This window comes from Plecotus auritus (assembly GCF_963455305.1).
Source record: "Plecotus auritus genome assembly, chromosome: 8".
NCBI classification, from domain to species: Eukaryota; Metazoa; Chordata; class Mammalia; order Chiroptera; family Vespertilionidae; genus Plecotus; species Plecotus auritus.
This window is the reverse complement of record NC_137782.1, coordinates 65,504,503-65,530,457: the sequence shown is the minus strand read 5'-3', so window position 1 is coordinate 65,530,457 and position 25,955 is coordinate 65,504,503. Positions and strand designations below refer to the sequence as shown.

At 51.7% G+C, this 25,955-nt stretch overlaps 1 protein-coding gene across 2 annotated transcripts; it reads right to left on the bottom strand.

The window, feature by feature from the left end:
- Positions 1-13,542: 13,542 nt before the first annotated feature.
- Positions 13,543-25,332, bottom strand: FAM110A (family with sequence similarity 110 member A). 2 transcript variants are annotated; one of them, XM_080687007.1, is made up of 2 exons: positions 18,632-18,966; positions 13,543-15,100 (listed from the first exon to the last, which is right to left on the bottom strand). In XM_080687007.1, exon 2 carries the CDS (start codon positions 15,001-15,003, stop codon positions 14,119-14,121), a length of 885 nt encoding a protein of 294 aa, XP_080543133.1. In that variant the 5' UTR covers positions 15,004-15,100; positions 18,632-18,966; the 3' UTR covers positions 13,543-14,118. The 2 variants fall into 2 exon arrangements, with proteins under 2 accessions (XP_080543133.1, XP_080543134.1); XM_080687008.1 differs by lacking the exon at positions 18,632-18,966 and adding an exon at positions 25,103-25,332 and having other exon boundaries at positions 13,550-15,100.
- Between the last annotated feature and the right edge of the window lie 623 nt (positions 25,333-25,955).

Genomic DNA, 25,955 nt, shown 5'->3' with positions numbered 1-25,955 from the left:
TCCTTATAGCATTGTTGTGAGGGTTAATGAATAACACACAAAAAGAGCAAAGCACAGTGCCTGGCCCATAGTTAGTTCTCATAAATGTTATTCTTTGGTGCCAGTGTGATCCCAAGTTCAAATACAAGCTCAGGTAAGATTCACCTTGGGTCATGCAGATGATTCATGATATGTTTGAGTTCCTTTTTTTGTGGTATCATCAAAATGAAAGCAAACAATTTTAAAATTCTTATGCAAAATTCATGGGCCACCATCCCTGATTCATCCTCAGATACAGGCTTAAGAAGCCCTGACTTAGCCCTAACCGGTTTGGCTCAGTGGATAGAGCATTGGCCTGCGGACTGAAAGGTCCCAGGTTTGATTCCAGTCAAGGGCATGTACCTTGGTTGCGGGCACATCCCCAGTGGGAGGTGTGCAGGAGGCAGCTGATTGATGTTTCTCTCTCATCGATGTTTCTAACTCTATCCCTCTCCCTTCCTCTCTGTAAAAAAATCAATAAAATATATTTTTTTTTAAAAAAAAGAAAAAAAAAAAGAAGCCCTGACTTAGAGCAAAAAGCACAGGCTTTTCAGATCTGGCTCAGAATCCAGTTCTGCCATGACATTGTAGTGTGACCTTGGACAAGTCCCTGCCCTCTCTGGGCTCAGTTTGCTCAGCCCCCAAAAGTGACTTTGATGTTATTACTGGGCCAAAGGCCACAATTGGTTGGGAAAGGAATTTGTGGTCCATGAAGTACTTGGGGGCCTGGGCTTCATCTGAGGAAACAGGACCTGCTACTAATTAGAGATGAGCTTCCTGCTCCAAGAACTGCCCCCTCGGGGCTGGGATTTGGAGGACCTGGAGCTCTCCAGAGTCTGCCTTAAACCTGCTGTGTGGCTTTAAGTAAAGCCCCTCCTCTCTGGTCCTCAGTTTCCCCATATGCTCATTGAGGAGCCCCTGGTTCCATCCAATTAGATCACACAGAGAGGCTCAGGAACTTGCTCAAGGTCACACAGCCGACAGGTCATAGAGAACCAGATCCGAGTCCAATGCTCTTTCTGCACAGAAGCACCCCACAGTTATCTACACAGACCAGAGGGGTCACTGCTCCATCCCACAGACTGCCCTCAACCCCCAGCAATGCTGTGTCCTCCCAATCATCATATCAACCAGGGGGTGTGGGGTGGCAGACACCAGAACGTTACCAACCAAAGAGCCCATCGGTGGTTTTACAGGAAGCGGCTCCTGAGATGGGAGAAGAGCAAACCCTCAGCATGAGTCCCCCTCAGGGGCCTCTGGGGGCTCAGTGGCGGAGCCTGTGGCTGTCCTCTCCAGGGCAGACAGTGCATCTCCAGCCTCCCCCTGCCTCTGTGCCCTCAAGTTTCAAATTCCCCGGAGAGACTCTTGCCTGCCCCGCCTGCCGTTGGGTGTCTGTCAACACCAGGGAATCAGCTATGGGCAGAGGACAGTGTGCAATAGTTAAGCATGGCCAGTGGGGACATGGCAGTGATGCCCACCCAGTTTGTGTCTGACTCACCTTCCCACCTCCGGCCATTTGCACGAGCTATTGCCATCCTGTAGAGAAAAACAGGAAGTAGTTCCTAGACCTGGGAACAGAAATAAATGCACATTTTTGTTTTCCAAAACCTGCCTGCAGCTTTACTGCTTACAAGCCCAGTGCCGCTCGGGGCAGGGGTTTAGATGGGTGCAGGGCCAGAGAGTTGAGGGAAAAGAACTCATGTTGTTTTCCCAGAAATGTATGCAGGAACAAAAATGTTCCCAGCCCACAAACATTTGTCTCCAAGGAAACCAAACTTCTCTCACCCTGGGAGGCTCTGCCCTGCTGCCCTTTGCAGTAGGCATGACCAAACTCACACGCTCCAACGATGATCATGATGGTGATAGAGCTGGCTGACATTTTTGGAGGCACGCAGCTGGGTATCTGACCTGCATCTTCCATGTAATGGTAGGTATGATCGGTAGCCCTGTTTTGCAAGTGAGAAAACTGAGACTCAGAGAGCTGAAGTGATTTATCCGAGGTCACACGGCTAGTAGGAAACAGAGCTAAAATTTGAACCCTAAAATGGCCGATTGTTAGGGTCCACAAAACAGATCTAGGGTACAAAATCATTTAACAGATGGGGGAAGAAAAGGCCCCCAGAAAGGACGAGGTTGGAGACACACATTTGCATATTGAGAAAGCTTCTGTCCAGAGTTTCATGTACCTGAGCTCATCTGCGGCCGGAAGGAATGCATCTCTGCTGCCATTTCACAGATGTGGACACCAGCTCAGCATGGGAAGTCCCTAAACCAGGGTCCTGCAGCTGATGATGGCCGGGCTGGGATGTGAGCCAGGATCCCTCTGACCTCTCCCCTGAGTTCCCAGACTCCGTCAGATCTGGCTCCTGCACCCTTGGCCATGTTCTGCTGAGGGGGTGGGGGCTCTACCTCCTGACCACCTGAGGAGCCAGATGGGGAGCCTGCCCGAGCTTGCTCCCCAGGAGATGAGGGTATTCAGTGGGTGGCCAGAAACCAGCTCTCTGGGGGGCCAGTGCCCCCACAGAGGAAGAGTTAGCAGAGCGACTGGTACCGCAGCCTCTGAGGAGATGAGAGGCTGGGCCTGGCAGAGCCTCCAGGGCGGGGGCAGCTTCTGCCTGACATCACCTCCCTGCAGGAAGCAGGTTCATGTCCCGTCTGCTCTCTGGGCTGTAGTTCCCATCTGTACATGAGGAGGTTGGACTCAGTGGCTGCTAAGGACCCTCTTAGCTCTGACATTGTAGCATTCTAGGATGCCCGAACCAGTCATCTACTGCTGAGTAAAAAATTATCACAAACTTGGTGACTGAAAGCAACACCCTCACAGTTTCTATAGATCAGAAGTCTGGGCGCAGCATCTCTGGGTTCTCCGCTCAGGGTCTTACCCGGCTGAGATCAAGCTGTAGCCTGGGCTGTGCTCCTCTGGGGAGGCGCAGGGTCATGCGGGTAGTCAGCAAAGTTCGGTTCTTGGTGGCTGCCAGTCTGAGGGACCCATTTCCCCGCTGGCAGTTCGCTGGAGGTCACTCTCAACTCCGAGAAGCCACCTCAGGTCCCTGTGTCCCTCACCTCCCACAGCAATACTTGCCTTGTAGACTCCACCTTCAGAGCAGATCCAGAAACTGACACTCCTCCCCCTCCGCCCCCTGCATCCCATCCAGCTCCTGCCTCTCCTGCCAGGACTGTTGCAGTAGCCGCCTCGCTGACTTTCCTGCTCCCTCCCTTGCTGCCCTGCAGCCCATTCTCCATTGGCAGCCTGGGATAGGCCGGGGCGGGGGGGGGGGGGGGGGCGCGTATTAAAATACAAGTCTGATCCTGTCCCACCTCTGCTCAGAACCCTCCATGGGCTCTCAGCGTAAAAGCCAGTGTCCTCACCATGGCCTACACTGTCCAGCACTGACCCCACCTCCTGGCCCTCCCCCCTCATTCACTCCACTCCCACCACACTGATCTCCACGCTGCTCTCAAACACACCAGGCACAGCCCCTTATCTCAGTTCACCCCGCAGACCAACGCTCTACTAGGCCCCTTGCCTCCTTCCAGCCTCTGCCAAAGTGTCCCCTGGTCAGTGAAAGTGCCTTGGCTGCCCTATTTCACAGCAGCACGATCCCCACTTCCAGCTAGGTTACCACTAGGCCCAGCCACTCCACTCCTGGGCACTTACCCAAGAGAAATGAAAACATGCGCACACCGGGAGTTGTACACAACTGTTCATGGTAGCTTTATTTATAACAGCCCCAAAGTGGAAACAACCCAGACGTCCTTCAACAGGCTGGTGAATAAATGAGAATGGGACATCCATAACATGGAATACTACTCAGAATAAAAATGAACAAACACACAACATGGATGAATCGTAAAGGTGTTATGCTGAAAGAAAGAAGCAAGATTCCACTTGCATCAACCTCAGAAGAAGACAAATCCAATCGACAGTGAAGGAAAACTGACCAGCAGTTTTTTTGTTTTTGTTTTTTTATATAAATATTTCTTGATTTTAGAGAGGAAGGGAGAGGGAGAGAGAGATAGAAACATCAATGATGAGAGATAATCATTGATCGGATGCCTCCTGCACACCCCACATTGGGGATCGAGCCCACAACCTGGACATGTGCCCTTGACTGGAATCGAACCCGAGACTCTTCAGTCTGCAGGCCAATGGTCTATCCACTGAGCCAAACCGGCTAAGGCTTGACCAGCAGTTTTTAGACGGGAAGTGGGTAGGAGGCAGGGAATGGCTGCCAGGGGGCCTGAAGGAACTTTACAGGTTGATAGGAATAGGCTATAACTTGTCTGAAGTGGTGGATACACAGATATATACAACTTTCAAAACTCACTAAACTGTATATCTAAAATGGGTCAATTTTATTGCTTATCAATTATACCTCAATAAGAAGAGGAAACCTAGAGTCCCCCACCTCTCTTCCTTGCTTCATTTCTTTCCACAGCATTTCCAGTCTCTGGTAGGTATTGCCTATCTCTCCACCTGAATGTCAATTCCACAAGAGCAGGCTATTCTATTTGTTTTGTTATCTGCTGTACCTTCAGTGCCTAGAAGAGAATTGGCACATAGCAGGTCTTAATGAATATTGGATGGGTGGATGGGTGGATGGGTAGATGGATGGATGGATGGGTGGATGGATGGGTGGATGGGTGGATGGGTGGATGGATGGATGGATGGATGGATGGATGGATGGATGGATGGATAGGTAGATGGGTGGATGGGTGGATGGGTGGATGGGTGGGTGGGTGGGTGGGTGGGTGGGTGGGTGGATGGATGGATGGATGGATGGATGGATGGATGGGTGGATGGATGGGTGGGTGGGTGGGTGGATGGATGGATGGATTCAGTGTCCGAAGGTTCAGAGCTCGTTGATGGGATGGCTGCTTTGAAGTGCCCATACACCCACCTGGAGGTTGCAAGACAAACCCCAGCCCAGCAGGGCCTGTGAGACTGTGGGAAGTGTCAGCCTTCCATGGGGCTGCGTCATCACTCAGGCATTTAGACACACCATTCCTGGAGCTGTGGCATGCCTACCACCAACCTTGGCAGGAGGCCCAGTCTGGAACCTGATGCTCATTGGCTGGGGTTTCCTGTGGGTGCTGTACGTGTGGAAACCAAAATATTACCGTAGAGGGCAGAGCCACAAAACCAAGTTGGGCAGGGCCTAGAATGTGGTCCGTGATTGCCCGAGGGTGGCTGTAGGGGAGGGAGCCGACTGGGCCAGCTGGCCTGGTGTCTATCTGTCTGTTTGAGATGTCTTGTTGTCTATTTTATTTCACTTTTTTTTCCTGCATAGATAATACATTCACATGATTCAAAATTCAAAAGGTACAAAGAGTGAAAAGTGAGACCCCTCCAACCCCTGGCTCCAGCCTACCAGTTCCCTCCCAGGCACCCAGGGTGTAAGGTTCCCTGTGTGACTCTCCTAGGAGGGTCTATGCCAGTACAAGAGTGTGTGGACACATATTCTGGTTTCCGCAAACACAGCACACCATGCATGCCATTCCACACCTTGCTTTGCTCACTGACCCAGTGTGTCGCCAGGTATTCCACATCCAGCACACACAGGGCGTCTTCTCCATGGCTGCATGGCATTCCACTGCTTGGCTGGGCCCCAGTTCTTGTAATCACTTCTCACGGATGGACATTTACAGCTGTTTGCTATTGCAAACAATCATGTAATAAATAATAGTATACCCTCTGAATGGGGATATTTTATACTTAAACAGTTACTTTCCTACATTTAAACAATGAGAGAATAACCTACTAAATGTTTTTGAGATTTCTTTAAAAATTTCTTTTTATTGATTTTAGAGAGAGGAAGGGAGAGAGAGAGAAACATCAATGACAGAGAAACATCAATCAATTGGCTGCCTCCCACACGCTCCTCACCGAGGAGAGAGCCACAACCCAGGCATGTGCACTGAGCAGGAATCAAGCCAGTGACCTCTTGTCATGCCCAACCAACTGAGCCACACCGACCAGGGCACGTTTTTGAGATCTTGATTTTCATAAAAACTTGAAACTTTGGCCCCACTGAGCCCACATTCCTGGAGGGTGGCAGTTGGCTGGGACAGGCCCTCTGCCCCGCCCCATTTTGCCAAGAAAAACACAGACAGGGAGTGAGGCACCTGCCTGAATAAATGCCAAGGGTCTCAAGGAGCCCAGAGGGGTGAGTGCTGGAGTCTCCGCCACCCCACGCTCATCTCCCTCCCTGTGGTGTGGCCTCAGGCATGTGCTTCACCTTTCTGAGTCTCTGTTGGTACCCACTTCACAGTGCACCCACTCCCAGAATTGAAAGCCCCTAGAAGCACTTTGCTCTGTGCTGGGCGCACAGTAGGCAACTAATTAAATGTTTAAAACTTGGTCCATGCTAAGGTTAGACCTGATAATGTCCAGGATTCAGTGATTTGTCCTATTGGCAGACACTGAGGTGGGAGCACGATAGGGACCCAACACACACCCAGTGAGGAAGTAGCAAAGGTGGGATTTGAACCCAGGCAGCCTGGCTCTGGGTGCTATTAACTGCCCCACTCTGTCGGGGACCGGACATCCAGGGGACCAGTGGTGAAGGGAGGGCATTGGTAGTGAGGCTCAACTGAGGTCCTGCCACCCTACACACACACACACGCACACGCACACACACACACTGGCAAAGAAGGGCTGGGCCAGACCTGGGTACCAATAGTGACTGCACTCTGACCTAGCTGTGTAACCTCCAGTGAGGCAGCTGTCTCTGAGCCTCAGTGTCCACACCGGTAAAGCAGCTACCCTGCAGGGTGAAATTAGACACAGACTGAGAAGAGCTTTGCAAGCTGCAAAGGCTGCAGGCATGTAGGGGATTAAGGGATTTATATGGCCAGGGAGGAGGGATAGGAGGGGAGGGTGGTTGGGGATACCCAAGAGGCCCAGTTTGCCCTTAAGAACTCCCACGTCTACAGGGCCCAGCTGTTAGGCAGCCTCAATCCCAGCCCCTCGCCAGGCTGGCAGGCTCCAGACAGAGCCCCCTGGCTCCAGCTGGATGCCACAGTGAGGGTAAGGGGCCAACCTAGGGCCTGGGCTCAGCTATTTTCATCCCCAGGGGGCCAGGGAGAGCGAGCCAATTCCCTTCCTCCCCCACAAGTCCTGTCCCACTGCCTAGAGACTCCTTTCAAACCCAGAACCAACCTAGAGACCACAGATGCCTCGCAGCACAGCTGGGGAACCAAGGAACAGAAAGGCAAACAATTGATTTACGTCACAGAGGGGCTTGAACCCAGACTTCCTCATTTCCAGGAGCCAGTTCCTCCCAGTATGCCATACACTCACTGGTTTTCACTCATTCCTTCATCCAACAAATGTTATGGAATACCTACTGCTCCCCCAGGGAATGGGCCACAGCCTGAAGCATAGAAAGTCCCTGTTTCCTGGAGCTGCATTGCTAGTAAGAGACACCGACAGGAAGCAGATCATGTGGCCTCTGTTTGCTGTAAGTTAGGGGGTGATGTGTACTTCTCTAGAAAAGAAAATAATTAATAAACCAGGGTAGGGAACTAGTGACTACTGGATGCTGATGGTTTCGCTGGAGAGGGCAGTGAGAGGGTGTGTCAGGAAGCTCTCTCTAAGGAGGTGACGTGTGGGCAGAGACCTGAATGAAGTGAGAGAATGAGTCATGTGGACATGTGGGGCAGGATAGGTACTGGCAATGAAAACAGCCAATGCAAAGGGCCTCAGGTAGGAATGTGTCTGGTGTGTTCCTGGAACATCAAGGAAGCAGCGTGGCTGTGCAGCATAGGTAAAGGGAGGGAGGGAGGAGTAACAGGAATCCAGGTCATGAGGGTCTCCTAGAGCAGTTAGACCTCGGGGTTTTATTTCAGGCTGCCTGGCAAGACAGGCCTTTGAATTGTTCATAGTCTCTCATAACCCCATGTGGCCTGGCTCTTAAGCTCCAAGTCTCTGTTCCTAGAATCTCCTGCTCCCACCACAGAGACTTTGCACATGCTTTTTCGATCTGGTATCTTTTCCCACTCCTACTCCCTCTTCTCCTGGTTGACTCCTACTTATCCTTCACATCTCAGCTCAGGCCTCCAGACCTCCCTGGCCAGGTCAGCAGTCCTTCCTTCCTCCCAGGACCTGACCACGAAACTATTGGGATCGGTCCGTGTCTGTCCGAAACCTAGACTGAGCTTCCCAAGGGCAGGTGTTTGGCTCATTTTGTTCACTGCCATATCCTCAGGGTGCGGTTAGTGCTTGGCACATGGTAGGCCCTAAGAAGTATGCACTGCATTAATGAACAATTGAATTGCATAGGCATTTCATAAAGACCTCATTTCATTCTATTGTATCCAGGTTACAAAGCTCGGAGCGCTGGGGCACCTTGACTGAGGTCAGACACAAGTAAGTGGGTAGCACCAGGAAATCCAGGTTTTTCTGATTCTCAAACTGGGAATTTCCCCCCATACTTTTACTGGCACACATAGGCTGTTGTCAACCGGAAAATGGCTGCAATCATTCCTCTATGCCTGGACTCCTGCCCTTATGTAATATGACCAAGAGCGGGAGACCACTTCTCCATCCCTTGGAGCTGACCTGGCCATGCCATGTTGTCTGGGACAATTGTAATCACGACCAAAGGCAATGGAGCTGGTCCTCTCTTGCTGGACATGGAACTCTGGGATTACCATGTGAATGAGCCCAAGCTAGCCTCCTCCAGGGGAACTGTGGCCCCCAGCAAACAGCCTGCCAACTGCCAGGCATGCGGGGAAGGCCCTCCGAGACCACCCAGCCCACACTGACTGCAACTACACGAGTGAGCCTAGGTAAGACCAGAAGAACTACCCAGCTGAGCCTAGATTACCAATTCAGAGAATAATAAATCACCTTAGGCCACTGGGTTTAGGGTGGTTTTTTAAGCAGCAAAAACTAACTGATACATATACCTTGTCAATACACACTATGCAGACAATACTTGTACACATATGCATATGCACATAAATGTACACAGAGGGCCTCCCGTTGAAAATCTGCCGGCACCCACACAGACACTCACACACCCCTTACAGGTCACATACACACACACCAGCCATTACCCAGCCCCACACACATCTCTGTTCTGACCATTCTCCTGCCTGCTCACATGTCAATGTAAATGCCAACCTGGAAGTCGGGGGGTGGGCGTTGCCCAAGCTCTGTGTCCCTAGGACTGGCCGGCACCGCACAGAGCATGGAGAAGGATCCGGCCGACTTTTGTTGAATGAACAGATGAATAAAGCAAAGGGCAGTGAATGAGCCATAGGATGGCACCAGTGAGCAGACCAGTGAGGTGCTGAGGGGTTCCCCTGGGTAAATGGGGAGGCCTGGCAGCAGGGCCACAGCTTCAGTGTTCAGCCGTCTTAGGACCCATGTGGGCAGGAACACACAATGGTGCTCACAAACACTTATCTTACAAATTGTCCCTGTGCTTGAGATTCTGTTTTTAAAATTGGTTCCACTGTTTTTATTAAAAAGTGAAGGCTGTTAAAAAGCCCTGGAAGGGTTACAGGAAAGAAAGTGGAATCATCATTTGTCATCTATGTGTAAACTGAGGGTGTCTGAGAATTAGGGTGGGTTAAGAGAAAACTAAGGGAAGGAAAACAAAGCAGGTAGTAGTAACTCCAGGAAAAAACAACAACAGAGTTTCACAAGAAAGGAATGCAACCGTAACATGTGCTCTGGCTTAGCAAGAAACCACTCTTACATAGTTATAATATAAAAACACTCAGTATTCATCTAACGGAAAATTGTGACAATTATAGATTCAAAGGAGAGGAGGGTGAGAACATCTTCCTTGACTGTAGTAATGATAAAAAGAATTGACACTTTACATGTTGAATACTCACAACAATCCAGCACCTCAAATATTCATATTACTCTCATTTTACAAATGTGGAAACTGAGGCACAAGGAGGTTAAGTCATTTGCCCAAAGTCATGGCCAGCCAGGCAGTCAGGCTGCGGAAGCCATATGTGAAGACATCAGACCAGCAGCCAGAAAGGAGGTCAACACTTGCCTAAAATTAATTTTTTAAAAAAAAAAAAAAAGGTAAAGCATGTTACTTAGAAATATGGAGGAGAGTACCAGAAGAAATTGTTAAAAGAGTTGAATGTGGTTGCTTGGAGGAGGTGGGCTGGGAGTGAGAAGGACAGGGCAAGAGAATGATTTTTATTAGTAAGATTCAATTTATGCAGACATGTTGATATACCCAAGAGGTGGGGACAGAGGTCAGCAGGGAAGGAACATGAGGGAACTTTCCACATTGGTAGCATTGCTCTGTATCCTTATTGGGGGTTGGGGTACAGTATGTTTTAACCTGAACTCAGCAAAGGGTACCTCTAAGATCTGTGCATTTCACTGTACGTAAATTTTACTCCCCGAATAAAGATAAAAGAACTGTAAACAAATACTTTTGAACTATAGCTAATGATACGCATGCTAAAGTGCCTTTAAGAGGAAACGTACTAGTGTTTGTAACTTACTTTGAAAAGCTTCAAAAAGATAAGCTGTCATAATAGATGGATAGAGTGATAGATGCCTGATAAAGCAAATCTAGCAAAATATCAAGAACTGAGCACCGAGTAGATAGACAAGTGTTCACTGTATAATTCTTACAAATTTTCTTTTTTTTAAAAATCCTCACCTGAGGATATTTTTTTCATTTTTTTTTTAAGAGAATGGATGAGCGGGAGAAGGGAGAAAGAGAAAGAGAGAGAGAGAGGAACATCAATGTGAAAGAGACACATACACCGAGGTACGTGTCCTTGACCAGGCATTGAACCCGCGACCTTTCAGTCTGAGGGCCAACACTCTAACCACTGAGCCAAACCAGCCAGGGCACAAATTTTCTTTTAGCTTGAAATTTTTCTTAATAAAATGTTGGAGAAAATATATGAATATGTTGTCTGAAAAATAATATTAAACTTTTAAAATCCTGAATGGGGTCTTGTCTTGGGCCTGGATGGACCCACACAACCCTAAGCCCTCCTGTGTGTATGTCTATCTGACAGCTGTTACCATGTCCCCACCTTACCTGGGATCCTGTAGCCTAATCCCCCAGTCCCTCCATACTCCCCCTGATGTCAGGCAGGATGCGGGTCTTCTTCTCCTGGTCCCCTCGACGCCTCAGTAGCAGAACCAGAACCATTTCACCAGGGACAGTCACAAGGCCCTCTAGCTACACCCCATCCTTTGCCAGGAGGGTAAACTGAAGTCTGGCAGGTGGCGCTGGGTGCCTTTCCCAGAGGCCCAGCACACCTTCATGACAGAAGTGAGCAGCCAAGTTGCCAGTCTCCCAAGCCCCCGTGTATATAATTAGCTGGTGGGAAATAGATCAGGGGCAGATCTCATCTCTACCTAATTAGGGGCTAGGCAGCTGGGCCAGTCTGGCCTGGGGGAGCTGAGATGGGGGCCAGGCAGCCCCAGGGGACGGGGCAGCAGCTGCAGGCCCTCAGAGGGGCTGAAAGGCAGCGGCTGCTGCTCCTTGCCCCTCACACTCCAACTGGAGGCGGAACAATAGAGGGGCTGTTTCCGCAGACCCTGAGGCAGGCAGGCTGGCAAGGCTGGTGGGCTGGTTGGGGGAAGTGGTGGAAGCCCCAGCTGCAGCTCCACAGATCCCTACATGAGAGGATAGTAGGCTCCAAACTCCTGGCAGAGGGAAGCCCTCCACAACTAGGAAACCTCTGCAGCAGAAGTCAAGGCTCAGACTGGCACCTTCCACACTTTCCAAGAATCCCTCCTGCCCTCTTCCCAACAGACTCTCCCAATGCCCTTCAAGGCTACCCCAGGCCCAGCTCCGGGGAACAGCTTTGGTCTTCAGGCAAAAGTCCCTAAACATACCTGCTCCACATTGTATGACTGTGTGCTTACTGCTTAGCTGCCCTTCCCTCTCCACCCCAAGATTAAAGGGGGCCCAAGGCTCTCTTACCCACTGCTTGGCACCCAGTAGGTGCTCAATAAAGTGACCAGAAGGAAAAGCTGCCAGGATGGGGAAGAAGTGAGGCACGTGTCAAAAGAATCAGTGCCACTGACTGTGGGTGTCCATAGGCCAGAGTGCAGACCTGGTCTGAGGCAGCCCACAAGCTACCATCCCTCCTGCTCTAAGACAAGAGATGACCTTCTAAGGTGACCCCTGAAGGGCCATCTTGAGGATTTAGTGACAGGACAAGTGTAAAGGGTCTGAGCCCAGCACTTAAGCCTCCTCCCGGAACAAGGGCCCTCCCAGCCTCAATTTCTTCACATGTAAAATGCAGCCAACACACTCACCTTCTTGTGTTTCTGAGGGCTGGTAGGTCACAGAAAGGGCAACAATTAGCACAAAATTCTGACCAGGTTGCCCAGAGGAGCTGGTCTTTGATCCCTCAAAGGATACCACCTCTGCAGAGCCTGCCCAGATTATCCATCTGCTCTCATCACTCCTTTAACATAGGGACCAGGAGGCCCAGCTCCTACATTATCAAACCTGCTGGGCACCTGTGGGCAGGTCGCCTTCCCTGTGCCTCAGTTCTTCGTCTGTATCATGAAGGGATAGACTTCATTCTCATGGGCTCTAACAACATCCTCTTCTATACCCCATTGTCCCCTTGTTTCCTTGAACTGCTGGGCCTAGCCTAATCCCCCAGGGGCTGGTAGACTGTCAGAGAGACAGACAGACAGACAGCTGGGCTGACCTGGATGTTTGTCAATAGCCCAACGGAAATCTCCTCTTTATGCCTAAAATAAAACCTACATCAAACCTGTCACTAAGGCCCCCATTAGCGCTTCCTGTTTCTGAGTAGTGTAGCCAAGGCAGCCCGAGTGAGAGGAAGCACCACCCAGCCCCTCCCCTCTCCCACCCAAAAGCTGGCAGAGGCCACCCACGCTTTCATCCTGTGTCCTCAGCTCTAGCACTGGCTGCTCCACCGGCCAAAGTGTGGTCTCCTAACAGGTAACTAACCTGGAGAGAGACAGGAAGGAGCTGAGACCTCAAAGCCCAGTGCCAGCTGCTTCCTTCCCCTTCCCACTCAACTCAGAGAAGACTGTGCATGTCCAGGGTCACTCAGAGTTGGAGGTAAGTCCATTCATTTTGTGCTCTCCACCCAAGTCCTTCTTCCTCTAAGAACTCTCACTTCCAACCCCCAAATCTATGGCCTATGTGACCTCAAGTTCAGGGTTTGCCCTCTCTGAGCTTCCTTCCCTCTTTGGAACTAGGCAGGGAGTGGGGGAAGTCAGAACACCCGTAATGGGGAGGGTCCGTGACCATGTTAGCCTTTCCCCTGCAGTCCCCCTTCCTGGTCAAAGGGGAAAGGGCCCCGTTCCAGGCCCAGCTCTATCCCAACTCACTTGGTGCCTGGACCCAGCTTCTTCTTTTATGAAGGAAGTGCACCAGCCTCCCTGAGGCTCTCTCATGCCAGGCCAACCACTGACCTCATGCCCCACTAGATGCTGGGGTAAACAATTACTAGGTTTGGAAGGCCCCACCCCAAGACTTCTCCCATCCCTTCCCCTGTGAACACAGAAGAGTCTGGTGACCCAACCTTTAAAAAGCAAGCATTTGTGTTTATTAACCAAAGGGAGGGAAGCCAGAGCCAGGAGGGCTCCTACCAGTCCCTCCTGTAGTCTATCCACCAAGGCAGGCTACCAAGGCCTGGGAAGAACAGTGGCTAGACCACTCTTCCCTGCCCCCACCCTAGGGTGAATTCCCAGGGAACCAGGGCCCACTGAGTAAGGAAGAGGAAGTAGGCAAAGGATAGAGGCCAAGGAAGGAAGAAAGAAACAGAGCCACTGGGTAGACAGACCTGGAAGAGATCCTTGGTCCCTCACCAGTGGGGAGGGCTAAGTGCCCCAAACCCATGAGAGGAACCAAGCAGAGGTACACTCATGTCAAAATCCCGACATGTGAGGAGGAGGGAGTGGTCCAAGGTCAAGAGGCCACTCTCTCCAGGATCAGTCCTTGCCAGTCCTGGGCCAGCCTCGGAGCCTTTGCCTCCATACCAAGTTCACAAAAGGCAGTGGTCTCTGGTCTGCCCCAACCCAGGGAAAGGGTGAAGGAGAGGTCATGGGGCCAATTGCTTCTTTAAGATCTGTCCTGTGCCGAATGCGAGTCCAGTGGAGACCTATCCCTCCACCGCTGGAGTCTCCCGCGCTTGTCGCAACCCGTACAGCCACTTGATCACACGGGCATTGCGCTCAATCACTGACACGCCATAGGGGACGCGCTCCCGGGCCCGCTCCTCAATAGTGGCCGAGCTGCGGCGGGAGCAGCCCCCCTCGGAGCTACCTGGCCCAGCACTGGGCCCCGCCAGAGACACTATGTCTGAGCTGGCTCGTGCCAGGTGGGCCACACCCAACCCCCGTGCCTCCTCTGGGTCCAGGCCACAGAAGTTAAAAAATCGCTCCAGGTCGGCCGCTGCCCGCGAGAAGCGCTCACTCAGGTCTGACTTGGAGCGCTGCAAACCCGGGGGTCGGGCTGGACTGGAGGCGGCAGTGTCTGGTGATGGGCAGGGCTGGGCAGGTGAGGCCGGCAGGGGACGGACATCCACTCGGCGGACAGCAGCGGTACTGGGAGGTGGGCGTGGAGGGGTGGCTGGAGGGTCCTGGTAGGCTCCCTCTGCCCGTCCGGGGGTACGGCTAGCCTCGGCAGGGGACACGGGGCTATCACACAAGTCGATAAGGCTGCTAAGGATGTCCAGGTCCAGTTGGGGCCGGCGGCAGGGGCCAGGCAGGGCTCGGCGGCTAGGAGTGAGCACAGTACGGCGAGTCCCAGGGCTGAAGAGCGGCTGCTTGGACAGCAGGGGCTGCACAGGTTGTTGGCGGGTGTTGGCCACATGCAGGCTCTTGACGTACTTGGCCTTGTCAGCCTCCAGGCGCTCCACAGCACTAGGTTTCCGGGCTCCACCGTCTGCCGGCCTTCGTAGCAGGTAGCCTGGGACCTTGGTCCTCAGGCGGAAAGGTAGGGCGGGTGTGTCCCGGGCTCCAGGAGACAGCATGTCCACAGGCATGACTGTTACATACCCCAAGGCCTTCTGCACGAGGACCCAGGAGAAATGAGGAGACAACGATCCAGGCAGAAAATTGGCAGCTGGACGCCGACAACGGCTGCAGGGAGGAAAGAAAGAGAAGGGCTGAGCACGCTCAGACAAAGGCTCGGCAGACTGGAAGAGGCTGAAGACGCCTTCCCCATTAAAAGTGAAGGCCACGCCCCTGGTTCACAGAAAGCCAATCAGAAGGCAGAAAGCACCAGCTGTAGGGTTTGAGGCTACGCCCACACCCCCGCCCTCCTCCGAGAGCCCAGCCCAGGGGAGGCAGAGAGAAAAAAAGTGCCAAAGAAAAGGACAGGCGCAGCCTGAGTAGGAAAGACAGGGCAAAGGAAGTAAAGTGGGCTCGGAGCCCTGTGCTGGGCACCAGCCGGCTCAACCGCTGTGGATCCTCTTACCAGCTCCATTTTGCAGATGGGGAAACTGAAGCTAATCCCACAAATTGGTGGCTGTGCTCCTTGCCTCCAAGCAAGGAAGTGCTGCCACAGGAGCCTTGGGGTTAGGTGACCAAGAGGAAGGGCTAAAACCCAATCTGGACTGCCCACAGGGAGCCTGGTACCACTTCCACCCCTTGCCTCCCCGGACAGGAAGCTGCTCTGTGCCATCCACCCGCCTAGACATGCCAGGCCCCAGGCACAGCAGCAGAGTTTGTGGGGGAGGAGGGCAGAAAATCTCCACCCCCGCCACAGTGGAGTACAGACACCATCAGCTTCCAGTACGGGACTCCAATGCCAGGCCCACAGTGATCCATGAATGCCTGTCACAGGGAAGCGTCAGACCTAAGCTATGCTGCTCCAAGAGTGGCTGGAAATGCCCAAGATCACACAGCCCTGTTTGGGGGCATCCAGCAGACTCTTGATCTGCCAGCAGCCATAGCATAGACACCCACAGGCAGGAGTGCCCACATATCCATATAATCACCTAGGCATCAGAGCCCGGTGTCCCAGGTATCGGGCATCCCTGTCCCTTTTTCCAAGGAAGGGCTGGAGCTACAAAGTGCCCCCACAGCCTCTCTGGAGATGGGCCAGAAGAAAACCTGTAGACCAAGTCCTGAAGTTTCTCATCTGTTAACTGGGGGAGGAGGACTCTGTCAAGGTGATAACCAAGAGGACGGGTGGTTCAGGCCATCTAGAGTTGTGTTGTCTAATTCAATAGCCACCAACCACAGCCTTAGCTTTAAATTTAAATTAAAACTTACACTCGGTTCCTGAATCACACTAGCCACATTTCTAGGGCTCAATAGCCATAGTCACTAGTGGTCATACAATAGACAGCGCACTCTGCAGCATTTCCATCTTAACAGAATGCATCAGGCAGTGCCACCTACACATCCAGAATTCCAGGAGGGAAAGTCTAGATTGGGGTGGGGAGGCAGGGATCTCTACTGTGTGCTTGCTAGACGTTTGACACTGTCCTCTCCTGTAATCCTCCAGCAAGCCAGGGAGATGGGTCGTTGTCACCTCATTTTACAGATGGAGAAACTGAGATGCAGAGAAGTGACCAACCTAGGTCCCAGAGTAGCTAAACAAGACCCAAGTCTTAGGAAGCTGAATTCACTTATCTATTATGTCTATGGTAGTTTTACTTTTTGTTGTTGCCATTCCTCTAAAATATCAGCTCCACGCCCTGACTGGTTTGGCTCAGTGGATAGAGCATCAGCCTGAGGCCTGAAGGGTCCCGGGTTCGATTCCAGTCGAACCCGGGCTCATCCCCAATGGGAGGTGTGTAGGAGGCAGCTGATTGATGTTTCTCTCTCATCGATGTTTCTAACTTTCTATCCCTCTCCCTTCCTCTCTGTAAAAAAATCAATAAAATATATTTTTAAAAAATAATAAAAATAAAATAAAATAAAATATCAGCTCCACGAGGGCAGGGGTATCTGTTTTGTTCACTGCATCTAAGTTTCAAGATATTACTCTTGACGCATAATAGGTATTCAGTACAGTTTTATTGACTTGAAATGTCTATGGGGGCCCAATGTGAATGGGAACACCCAGTCTGCTGCAGGCAATGGGTCCAAGGTGGTACATGTTGGATATTCTAGGAAGCTGGAAATCCAGAAGTGCAGGAAAACTCTAGGTTCCTAAACATTAGCATAGTCAATAATAATAATTTTAAAAACACTGCATGTACGGGGAAACAAAACATGCACCTGCCACCACCACTCCCTTCCATCTGGCCCCCAGCCCCAGTTTGGGACCTTTGCTGCAATGGCAAGATGAGAACAGAACCTTTGGGGCTGTTGGCCCAGAGCCAGAGCTGCTCCCCTGGTGGAAGGGATGGAGTAGGTGGGAAATGGCTGCCCCACCTAGGGCCGACCTTCAGGAGACCTAAGGAGAGAAGGGTCTGATAGGAAAGGCAGCCTTGCTGAGCCCTGTCCAAGTAGCTAGACTCTGCCCCACCCCCGGGCCTGCCGCCTCCCAAACCAGTCCAACCCGTCCGGAGACGGTGGTTCCGGGCACTATCCCACTATCGGGGAAACAGGGACGAAGGGGGTCAGATGGGCAGGGCCAGGGCAGAAGCCCCGCTCGCCCCCATCTCGGCTGGGGTCCCTACGCCCTCGGGCCCGACCTGCTGGCCCCGGGCCTCCCCTGGACTGATACGAAGAGCGGCCGGCTTTGGGGCCGCTGGCCCACCTGCCTGGGCTTGGCCACCACCGGCTGCGCGCTTTGTGCAAGCAGCCGCACCTCTTTGAGACTCCGTTTGCTTATCTGTGAAATGTGGTTAAAAATAGACCTTCAGGTCACCGTGAGGATGGAGAGACAAAACAGCTGGAGGACATTCTTCAGCATCCGGGAAACAGGCGACTCGCCATAACCCTGGCTCCTTGTTTTCCACAGACCTTCTTCCCTCCTCCCCGCCTCCCTCCCGCCGCCCCTCACAGGGGTCTCTAACCCGCTCAGGAAGGGGCCGCGAACAAGGGAGGTACAGGCTCAGAGCCTCAGAGAGGACCAGTCCCACCTGGGCACTGGGACCCTAGCTTCAACTCGCAGGCACAGGTTAGAGGCTAACCCGTGAGCCGATCTAAGCCAGCCCCATTTCACAGGTGGGCAAACGGAAGTGCGGCGGCTCCTGTGAGTTGAAGCCAGGTCCCAGTGCCCAGGTGGGACTGGTCCTCTCTGAGGCTCTGAGCCTCCTTCCATCACCCAACGCCCCACCCACGGATTTCAAACGCCCCCAAAGCGCGGCCCCGGGCCCTTCTCGTTGGCATCTCTGGGGCATTCAGTCCCACCTTGCCCCCTTCCTACCGGCTTCCCCGAAGGAGCCTCAGGAGGAGAGAGGGAGTAGGGGCAGCTCGGATCCAGGTCTGGCTTCTACCCTTCCCTACTTCGGGGCAATCTTGGGAACTCCCTGCCGTGGAAGAGGCCGCGAGCCCGGCGCGCGATGTGGGACTCCCGGCGATGGTCACCCCTCTCTGAGCCCGGGTTGGCCTGGCTCTTAAATAAGGGGCCTGACGGCACGATTTCTGTGGCATCCATCCAGGCCGGAAGGTGAGCCCCTGCCAGGTCCCCGCTTTCCCGAGGAGTAAGGGGTGCGGGGCCGCCCGGGTCCTGACCAGGCGCCCACGGCCCCGGCCCCGGCCCGCACGTACCTGGCTGCACCCGCGCCGCTACACTGCGCTCCTCTGCCCGGCCCACCTGGGGCTCAGGTAACAAGTATTGCGCAACTTCCGGTGGCCGGCGGCGAGCTGGCGAACCCGTCGACCCAGGTATTACCCAAAAAAGAGTGAACGAACGCCAGGCAGCGGCCAGAACCCGAGCCCAGAAGCGCTGGTAGTGGGCGGGACGCCAGGACCTGTCCCGGGACCCACTCCAGGAAGCTCTCCGTGAGCCGGGCACTCTCATAGCTGCACTGGCCCTGTCCACGGGAGTCCCTGTGGCCACTCCCGCAAGCGTGCCTGTGGAGACAGAGAACTGAGTCCTCCTCCCCACAGCCACAGGGATCACCGTTTATGTTCACTGTGCCAGGCGTGAGAAAGTGCTTTTCCTGCTATCAATTAACCCATTTTAATCTTCCCAACAACTCCTATGAGGTGAGCTCTATTATTATCCCCACTTGACTAATAGAATTCTGAGGCTGGGACAGGCTGAATCAGCTGCCCAGAGTAACCTGGAGGAGTCCAACCTGGGCACTTTCCCTCTGGACGGGCCCTTTCTAGCTGTGTGTCTCTGATCCGGTTGCTTAACCTCTCTGACCCTCCAGAGAGGGGGGTCCGACCTTCCAGGCCCTGTCAGTGTGAGTTCTTGGGGTCTGAGAGTGCCTGTAGAAGCTTTGAGCAAGCTGTAAACATTAGTAACAACAGCAATAATAGTAATAGTGGTAACTACAATTTTTGAGTGCCAGGCACTGTACTTACTTAAATCTCTGGACAATCTCCCCACTCCCCAGACCGGGAACTATTTAATCCCCATTTTCTGAGGAGATGGTAGTAGCCCTGCTGGAAGGAAGGAATCCCGGGAGGGAGCTGATTGTCTCCTCTGCCAGCCTAAGCCCTGTTAAGTCATTTCAGGTGGCACATTTGATTAAGCCAGTTTCATGGGATCCTGAAGCCCAGAGAAGGAAGTGCCCCATTCCCTAACACCCCCCACCTCCCCATCCCCCCCCCCCCGCCCCCGCCCAGACCTTGGGAAGGCTGAAGAGGTCCATGGCTATGCCTGGAGAGGGCTAAGACAGAATTGGAGTGGAGGGCATAAGGAGATAGGAAGTGACTCAGGGAACCGCTGTCTACACTGAGAGTGAGTCAACCCTGACGCCCCCTCCAGGCCCTGGGGCCTGAATGATGGAACAAGACCATCATTCCCCACAGTAGCCTGCTGGGTCCCTGCCTGGCCCTCCATGGTGCAACAATGAGGTGGGAGAGGTTTCAGTTAGGCACTAATAGTAGTAAAAGCAAAGCAACAATAATACTTTTCAGAATAAAATTGGTAAGAATTTTTCTGAGAGCTTTCTTTGTACCTGACACTCTTCTAAACTCTACTATGTTAACTCATTTAATCCTCATACCCACCCTGTGTGATAGGTACTACTATTATGCCTGTTTTACAGTTGAGAAAACTGAGGCACAGAGAGGTGGGACCACTTGCCTGAAGTCACAAAGCTGGTAATTGGCAGAGCCAGGATTGAACCCAAATATGGGTCTTGGGGGGAGGAGGGAGAACAGTTCTCCAGTATTGGGCTTCGGCTACTCACCAAGGGTCTCCTAAGGAATCTACAGCCTCCCTCTCTGGACCCCAGAGAGTGGAGCTGCTTTAGGAAGCACTCCCTGGCTATGGCTCTGAGTCTCAGTTTCCTCAACTATAAAATAGGGGCAATAATAGCAATGTTTTCCCAACAGAGATTAGATCTCATCACTGCTCTACTTAAAACCTGCTGTGACTCCCCATCACCTTAAAATAAAGTCCAAACTCTCCCTGGGCCCTCAGGCCCTCCCAGATCCAGTCCCCGCCTTCCTTTCCCACCTCCTGGTACCCTTTTCTGCTCCAGCCACATAGCCCTCCCAGCTGTTCCTGAACACGCCAAGCTCTTTCCTGCCTCAGGGCCTTTGTACCGTCCGTTCTCTGCCTGAAACCTCTTCTCTCATCTCCTTCAAGTCTCACTTCAAATGTCACCTCCTCAGAGAGAACTCCCTGACCATTCTGAGGCTCCCACCAACTCTCTCACCTGGTCTGTTCCCTTCCAAGCATTCATTACACCCTTTTCCTATTTGTAAAATGTATTAAGAGGGCAATTCAGGCCCGGCAGTGGGCTTGGTTGTGGAGCCAAAAACAGAAAATAACAAGTATTGGTGATGTGCAGAAACTAGAACCCTTGTATTCTGCTGGGAATATGTTTTCCCGCACTGGGCTGGGAACTCCATCACATTCTTCCATGCTGTCTTCCTCCAGGGACCAAACACCAGAGGGGACAACACTGACCAAGGGCAGGACTGGAACCAGGCTACCTCAAAGGCCAAGGCCCCTCAGCACCAAGCTTCCTTCCAGCCCCCGGCCCTGCCCCAGGCCGTCCCCCACCTGTCCCACTCCTCCTCCAGCCACAAGTCACCCCCATTCAAGGTGGGCTCTGGTCACTTCTAACTGAGCCCTGTTTTGTCTCCAAACCTCCAGACACCATGTCCAAACCTCTGCACACACTAGGTCTGCTGCCAGCACTGCCTTTTTCCACTCAATCTCCCTGGCCAGCTCTGTAGCATGGGCTCTGGAACCAGCCTACCTGGGGTCAAACCCCAGCTCCACCAGTGATCAGCTGTTCAGCTCCTCCATGCCTCCATTTCCTCAACTATAAAACGGGACTGCTAACAGTGCCCTTTGCCAGCATAAGGCCTGTGCATGACAAACGCCACCAAAGTGTGACTGTGATACCTATTCACCAACCAGGTGCTCCTGGGTGAGGCCTTTGTCAGTCCAGAATGTTAACCACTCTGTCAGAGGTTGTCAGTCTAAGAATGCAGAGTCATTTGAATAGACATTTCTCCAAAGAAGGTGAATAAACAGACAATAAGCACATGAAATGGTGCTCAATATCACTAATCATTAGGAAAATGTAAATCAAAACCGCAATGAGATACCATGTCACATCCATTAAGATGGCCATCATAAAAATATATACTGAAAATAACAAGTATTGGAGATGTGGAGAAACTAGAACCCTTGTGCACAGTTGGGAATAGCAGCCAATGTGGAAAAAGTACATCAGTTAGGCAAAAATTTTTAAACAGAACTACCATAGGATCCAGCAATTCTACTTCTCAGTCTATACCTAAAGGAATTGAAATCAGGAAGTTGAACACATATGTGTACAACCATGTTCATAGTCGCGTTAGTCACAACAGCCAAAAGGTGGAAGCAACCCAAGTGACTATTAATGGATTAAACAAAATGTTACATATACATACAATGGAACACTATTTAGCCTTAAAAAGGAATGAAATTCTGATACATGCTATAACATAAGTAAACCCTGAAGACATGCTAAGTTAAATAAACAGACACAAAAAGACAAATATTGTGTGATGCCAGTGAACAGAGTACCTACAGTAGTCAAATTCATAGACAGACTCTAGAATGGTGGTTGCCAGGGACTTGAAGGGAGGAGAATGGAGAGTTAGTGTTCAATGAGTATAGAATTTCCATTTGGGAAGATGAAAAAGTTCTGGAGATGGATAGTGGTGATGGTCGCACAATGTGAAGGTGCTCAATGCCACTGAACTGTACACTTAAAAACGGTTAAAATGGTCAACTTTATCTTAATACATTTTACAAAAAGAGAGAGAGAGAGAGAGTATAGAGTCTGGAGCCAAACTTCATGCTTTTGAATTCCAGCTCTAGGTGACCTTGTACAAGTTACTAAATCTCTCTAGTGCTCAGTTTCACTTTGTAAGTTGGAAATAATAACAGTGGTAACCACCTTACATTATTGAGGGAATTAAATTAGTTCATACTTATAAAGTACGTAGTACACAGTGAGTGCTCAAGAGGTATCAGTGATTTTCATTCTTTGCTGAGGGGGCAGAGGTATAGTTACTGATGTTTATCATTTCCGTGACATTCTGCACTCCCACCCCCACCCCTTCCTTCCACCTGCTTCTCTCCTCATCAGCAGAAGCCAAGCCCAGACTTGGGTTGAGACAGGGAGGCCCTCACCTGCCTTAGAGGAGGATCAGGAGGGCTCCCAGCAGCAGGAAGGGGGCTGGCCAGTAGGGTAGCCCAGCTCAATTTCAGCCCAGCTGTCAGGGTCAGAGACACCCGGCTAGCTGGGCATCTCCCAGGGCCACATCAGGCCCCACGCTATTTCTGGAGTCTCCCTAGATGCTCGTGCCCTGACCTGCCTGGCGTCAGCCTTGCCCAGAGTCAGTCCTGCCTAGGGCGGCCTTGCACAAGCCTCAGGAAGGCAGAGGTGAGCAGGCTGTGGGAAGGATGCGGGGGCAGTCACCTAAGGCAGAAATCTACTATTTGGCCCAGTGAAGGCCAACTCAATTCTCTAAGCCTTCGTTTGTACCTGAGGTTGCAAAATGGGAACAAAGGGGCTTGCAGTGGAGACAACATGAGAGACACCACGTGCAAAGCCTTAGGCAGGGCCTGGCACACAGGATGGGGAAGGTGAAGGTTGGGGAAGACCCTCAGCCAAGCCCACTTCCTGGCCTGACTTGCCCTCCTCCAGGCCTGAACTCACCATTATGGCTTCTTATCTTAGACCAGAGATGTAAAGAAACTTGCTCAAAGTCACATAGCAAGTCAGTGACACATCACAAACAGGGCAGTGGTCTTTTGATTAAATATATAATCTAATAGATATAGATATACAATTTTTCAACCAGGTAATATATGCACATGGCTCAATTCAAGAGCTATAAAGGGAATGAAGTAAAAATAAACTCCCTCCCACTCCTGTTCCCAGACACCCAATTCCCCTCCCTGCAGGCACCACTATAACCAGACAATGTGTCCTTCCAGGGAGATTTTAGGCAGATACAGGCAACAATGGACAGATATAGGGTGGCCCCCAAAAATGTATACACACACTTTGAATAATCATAAAGGTAATGTTTATTAAATATATTCCATATTCAAAATTGAGCTATCAGCTGTTAAAATGTGTATACTGTTTTTTGGGGGGATACCCTGTATTCTTTCTTTTTTACACATATGTCAACATGCTGTATGTACTGTTTTCATCATGCTCTTTTACTCAATAATATATGTTGTTCTTAATAACATGTTATAATATATTAATTATAATATGTTATTAATACACTTAATAGTATATGTTGTTGCTAATATATGTTGTGCCACCTCCGTACATAAAGAGCCCATCAGCCTCTATTGATGCAATTTAGTCTGTGTCCAGTCTCTCCCTATTACGCACCACACGGCAGCATAAACACACCTACATCACTTTGCCTAGAAGTAGGACAGGTGGATTCAGGGATGCACTTGTAATTGTGACAAAAATGGGAGAAACTGTGTTGCACAGAGGCCATACGAGTTATCTTCAGCCAGCAGAACATACCACAAACGGTCAATAAATGTCAACTTTAGTTACTTTGATTACAGAGGTTTGAGGAAACCCCCCCCCAATTTCCCTTTGGAGGCGAGTACCTCACTTACCTCATCCTAAACCCCCTCCTTGCATCACATGCCAGTCAGGAAAGATAATAAACTCACTAAAAAGTGAACTATATAGGACATCAAATGGGGTAACTGCTACAAAATAGACAAAGAGCAGGGCATATGAAGTCAATAAATTATTTGTTGAAAGAATGAATGAAAGACTTGTTTTCTCCTGAGTTCTCAGAGCCAGGAGGAGAGTTCAGAGGAGAGAGGATAACTCCCCTTAAAGAAATTCAAGACTCAGATGCTATGATTCTGAGTGCCTAGAATTCTAATACTGAAGCCAGACAGACTGGGAGCCAACTCCAGCGGTGCCCAGTCTGCTTGTGTGACTTTGGGCAAGGGGCTTATCTTCTGAGAATCTCAGTTTCCCCACCTGCAAAAGGAAACCAACAATAGCAACCTGGGGGCGGGGGCTGAGGGTGGGGGTGGCCAGGAGGCAGGACACAGTCTAGGTCAGAAGCTCACCAGGAAGAGTCCTGGCCCCACCCCCAACTCCAAAGTCTCTAGTGGCTTTGGTGACTATGGCTTCCGTTGAGGGGCTGCCTCTATCCTTTCCCCCAGGTTCCCAAGAGTACAACAGTGACTCCGGGGTCAGAGCACCTGTTGCCCACGCCGCTTCTAGCCCAGCAATGTCAGTCCCGCCCGATACTCCCAGAGCGGGCCTCTGAGAGAAACAGCGCTGTAATTCAAAACCTCGTGGGCAGAAGAACCAAGTCCAACCAGGAGAAGACAGACGCCCAGGAAAGGCACCCAAAGATGGTGTGGGAAGCGACAGAAGGGAGATGATCCAGCCAGGACCCCATGGGCCGGGTCCCTGCTGCTAAGAGGCTGAAAAAATGACCACCAGTTGCCCCTCTCACGCAGGTATGACACGAGGAGGACACACAACGCAGTCTTTCGGTGAGCGGAGCCCCCCAGACCGAGCTCGCGCCCCAGACCACCTGCGCCCTCACCTGGAGCCCACCCTAGGCGAGTCGTGGAGAGGCTGACAGCTCGGACCCGGGCCGGGAATGGCCACGCCCAATGCCGCTCGGGGGCCAGTCCCGCGTGATGACCCGCAGAGGGACCTCTTCGGAGCGGTCCTCCGCACCCGAGACGAGCGGGGCGGGGGGGGGCCGACTGTCGCAAGGCCCCCAACGGAACGAAGGTCCTGGTGCGCAGAGGAAGGGGAAGTGAGCGTGCCTTCTCCCCTCCACCCCCGTCACGAAAATGGTTTGCCCCGGACATCCTGATTGGTTCCTCGCTTCCGTTCGAACGCCGCGCCGCCCGTGTTGCCAGGCGACTGTTTAACTTAGGTTCGTCCGCAGAGCGGGAGGCTCAGCAGCCCAGCCCCGCCCCGCCCCTTCGCACTGGCCTCCTGTTCTTCCAGGGGCGGCCTTAGCCCGGTGCCTTAATGCTCAACCTGGACTTTCTCCTGGTTCCCAGCTGGACGAGGCACCATTTAGGGTCCCGGGGCTGGTTCCTAGTCCGGACTTTGCAGCTAACTCGCTGTATGAGCCCGGGCAAGCCCCTTTCCCTCTCTATATCCCTAACAGCACAACGAGTGGGTTAGTTTTAAAACGTGCATACCCAGCAATCTTGACATTTACTAAGGAAATGACCAAAGATTAATATAGCCCAGCGTTATGTATCATAGCAAAATAATGGAAATAACCTGAATGCTCAGCGAAAGGGGATTGGTTATATAAATCCATTCTGCGTTTTACATGCCAGGTAACTTTACATGACATAACTCTTGTCAGTGCTCATGGCACAACCCTTTGAGATGGATACCTTTAATTAACCCCACTTACTTATGAGGAATAT

Bases quoted from the DNA above. Each gene is read 5' to 3' on its own strand.
- FAM110A (XM_080687008.1), bottom strand. From the start codon at position 15,003: ATGCCTGTGGACATGCTGTCTCCTGGAGCCCGGGACACACCCGCCCTA.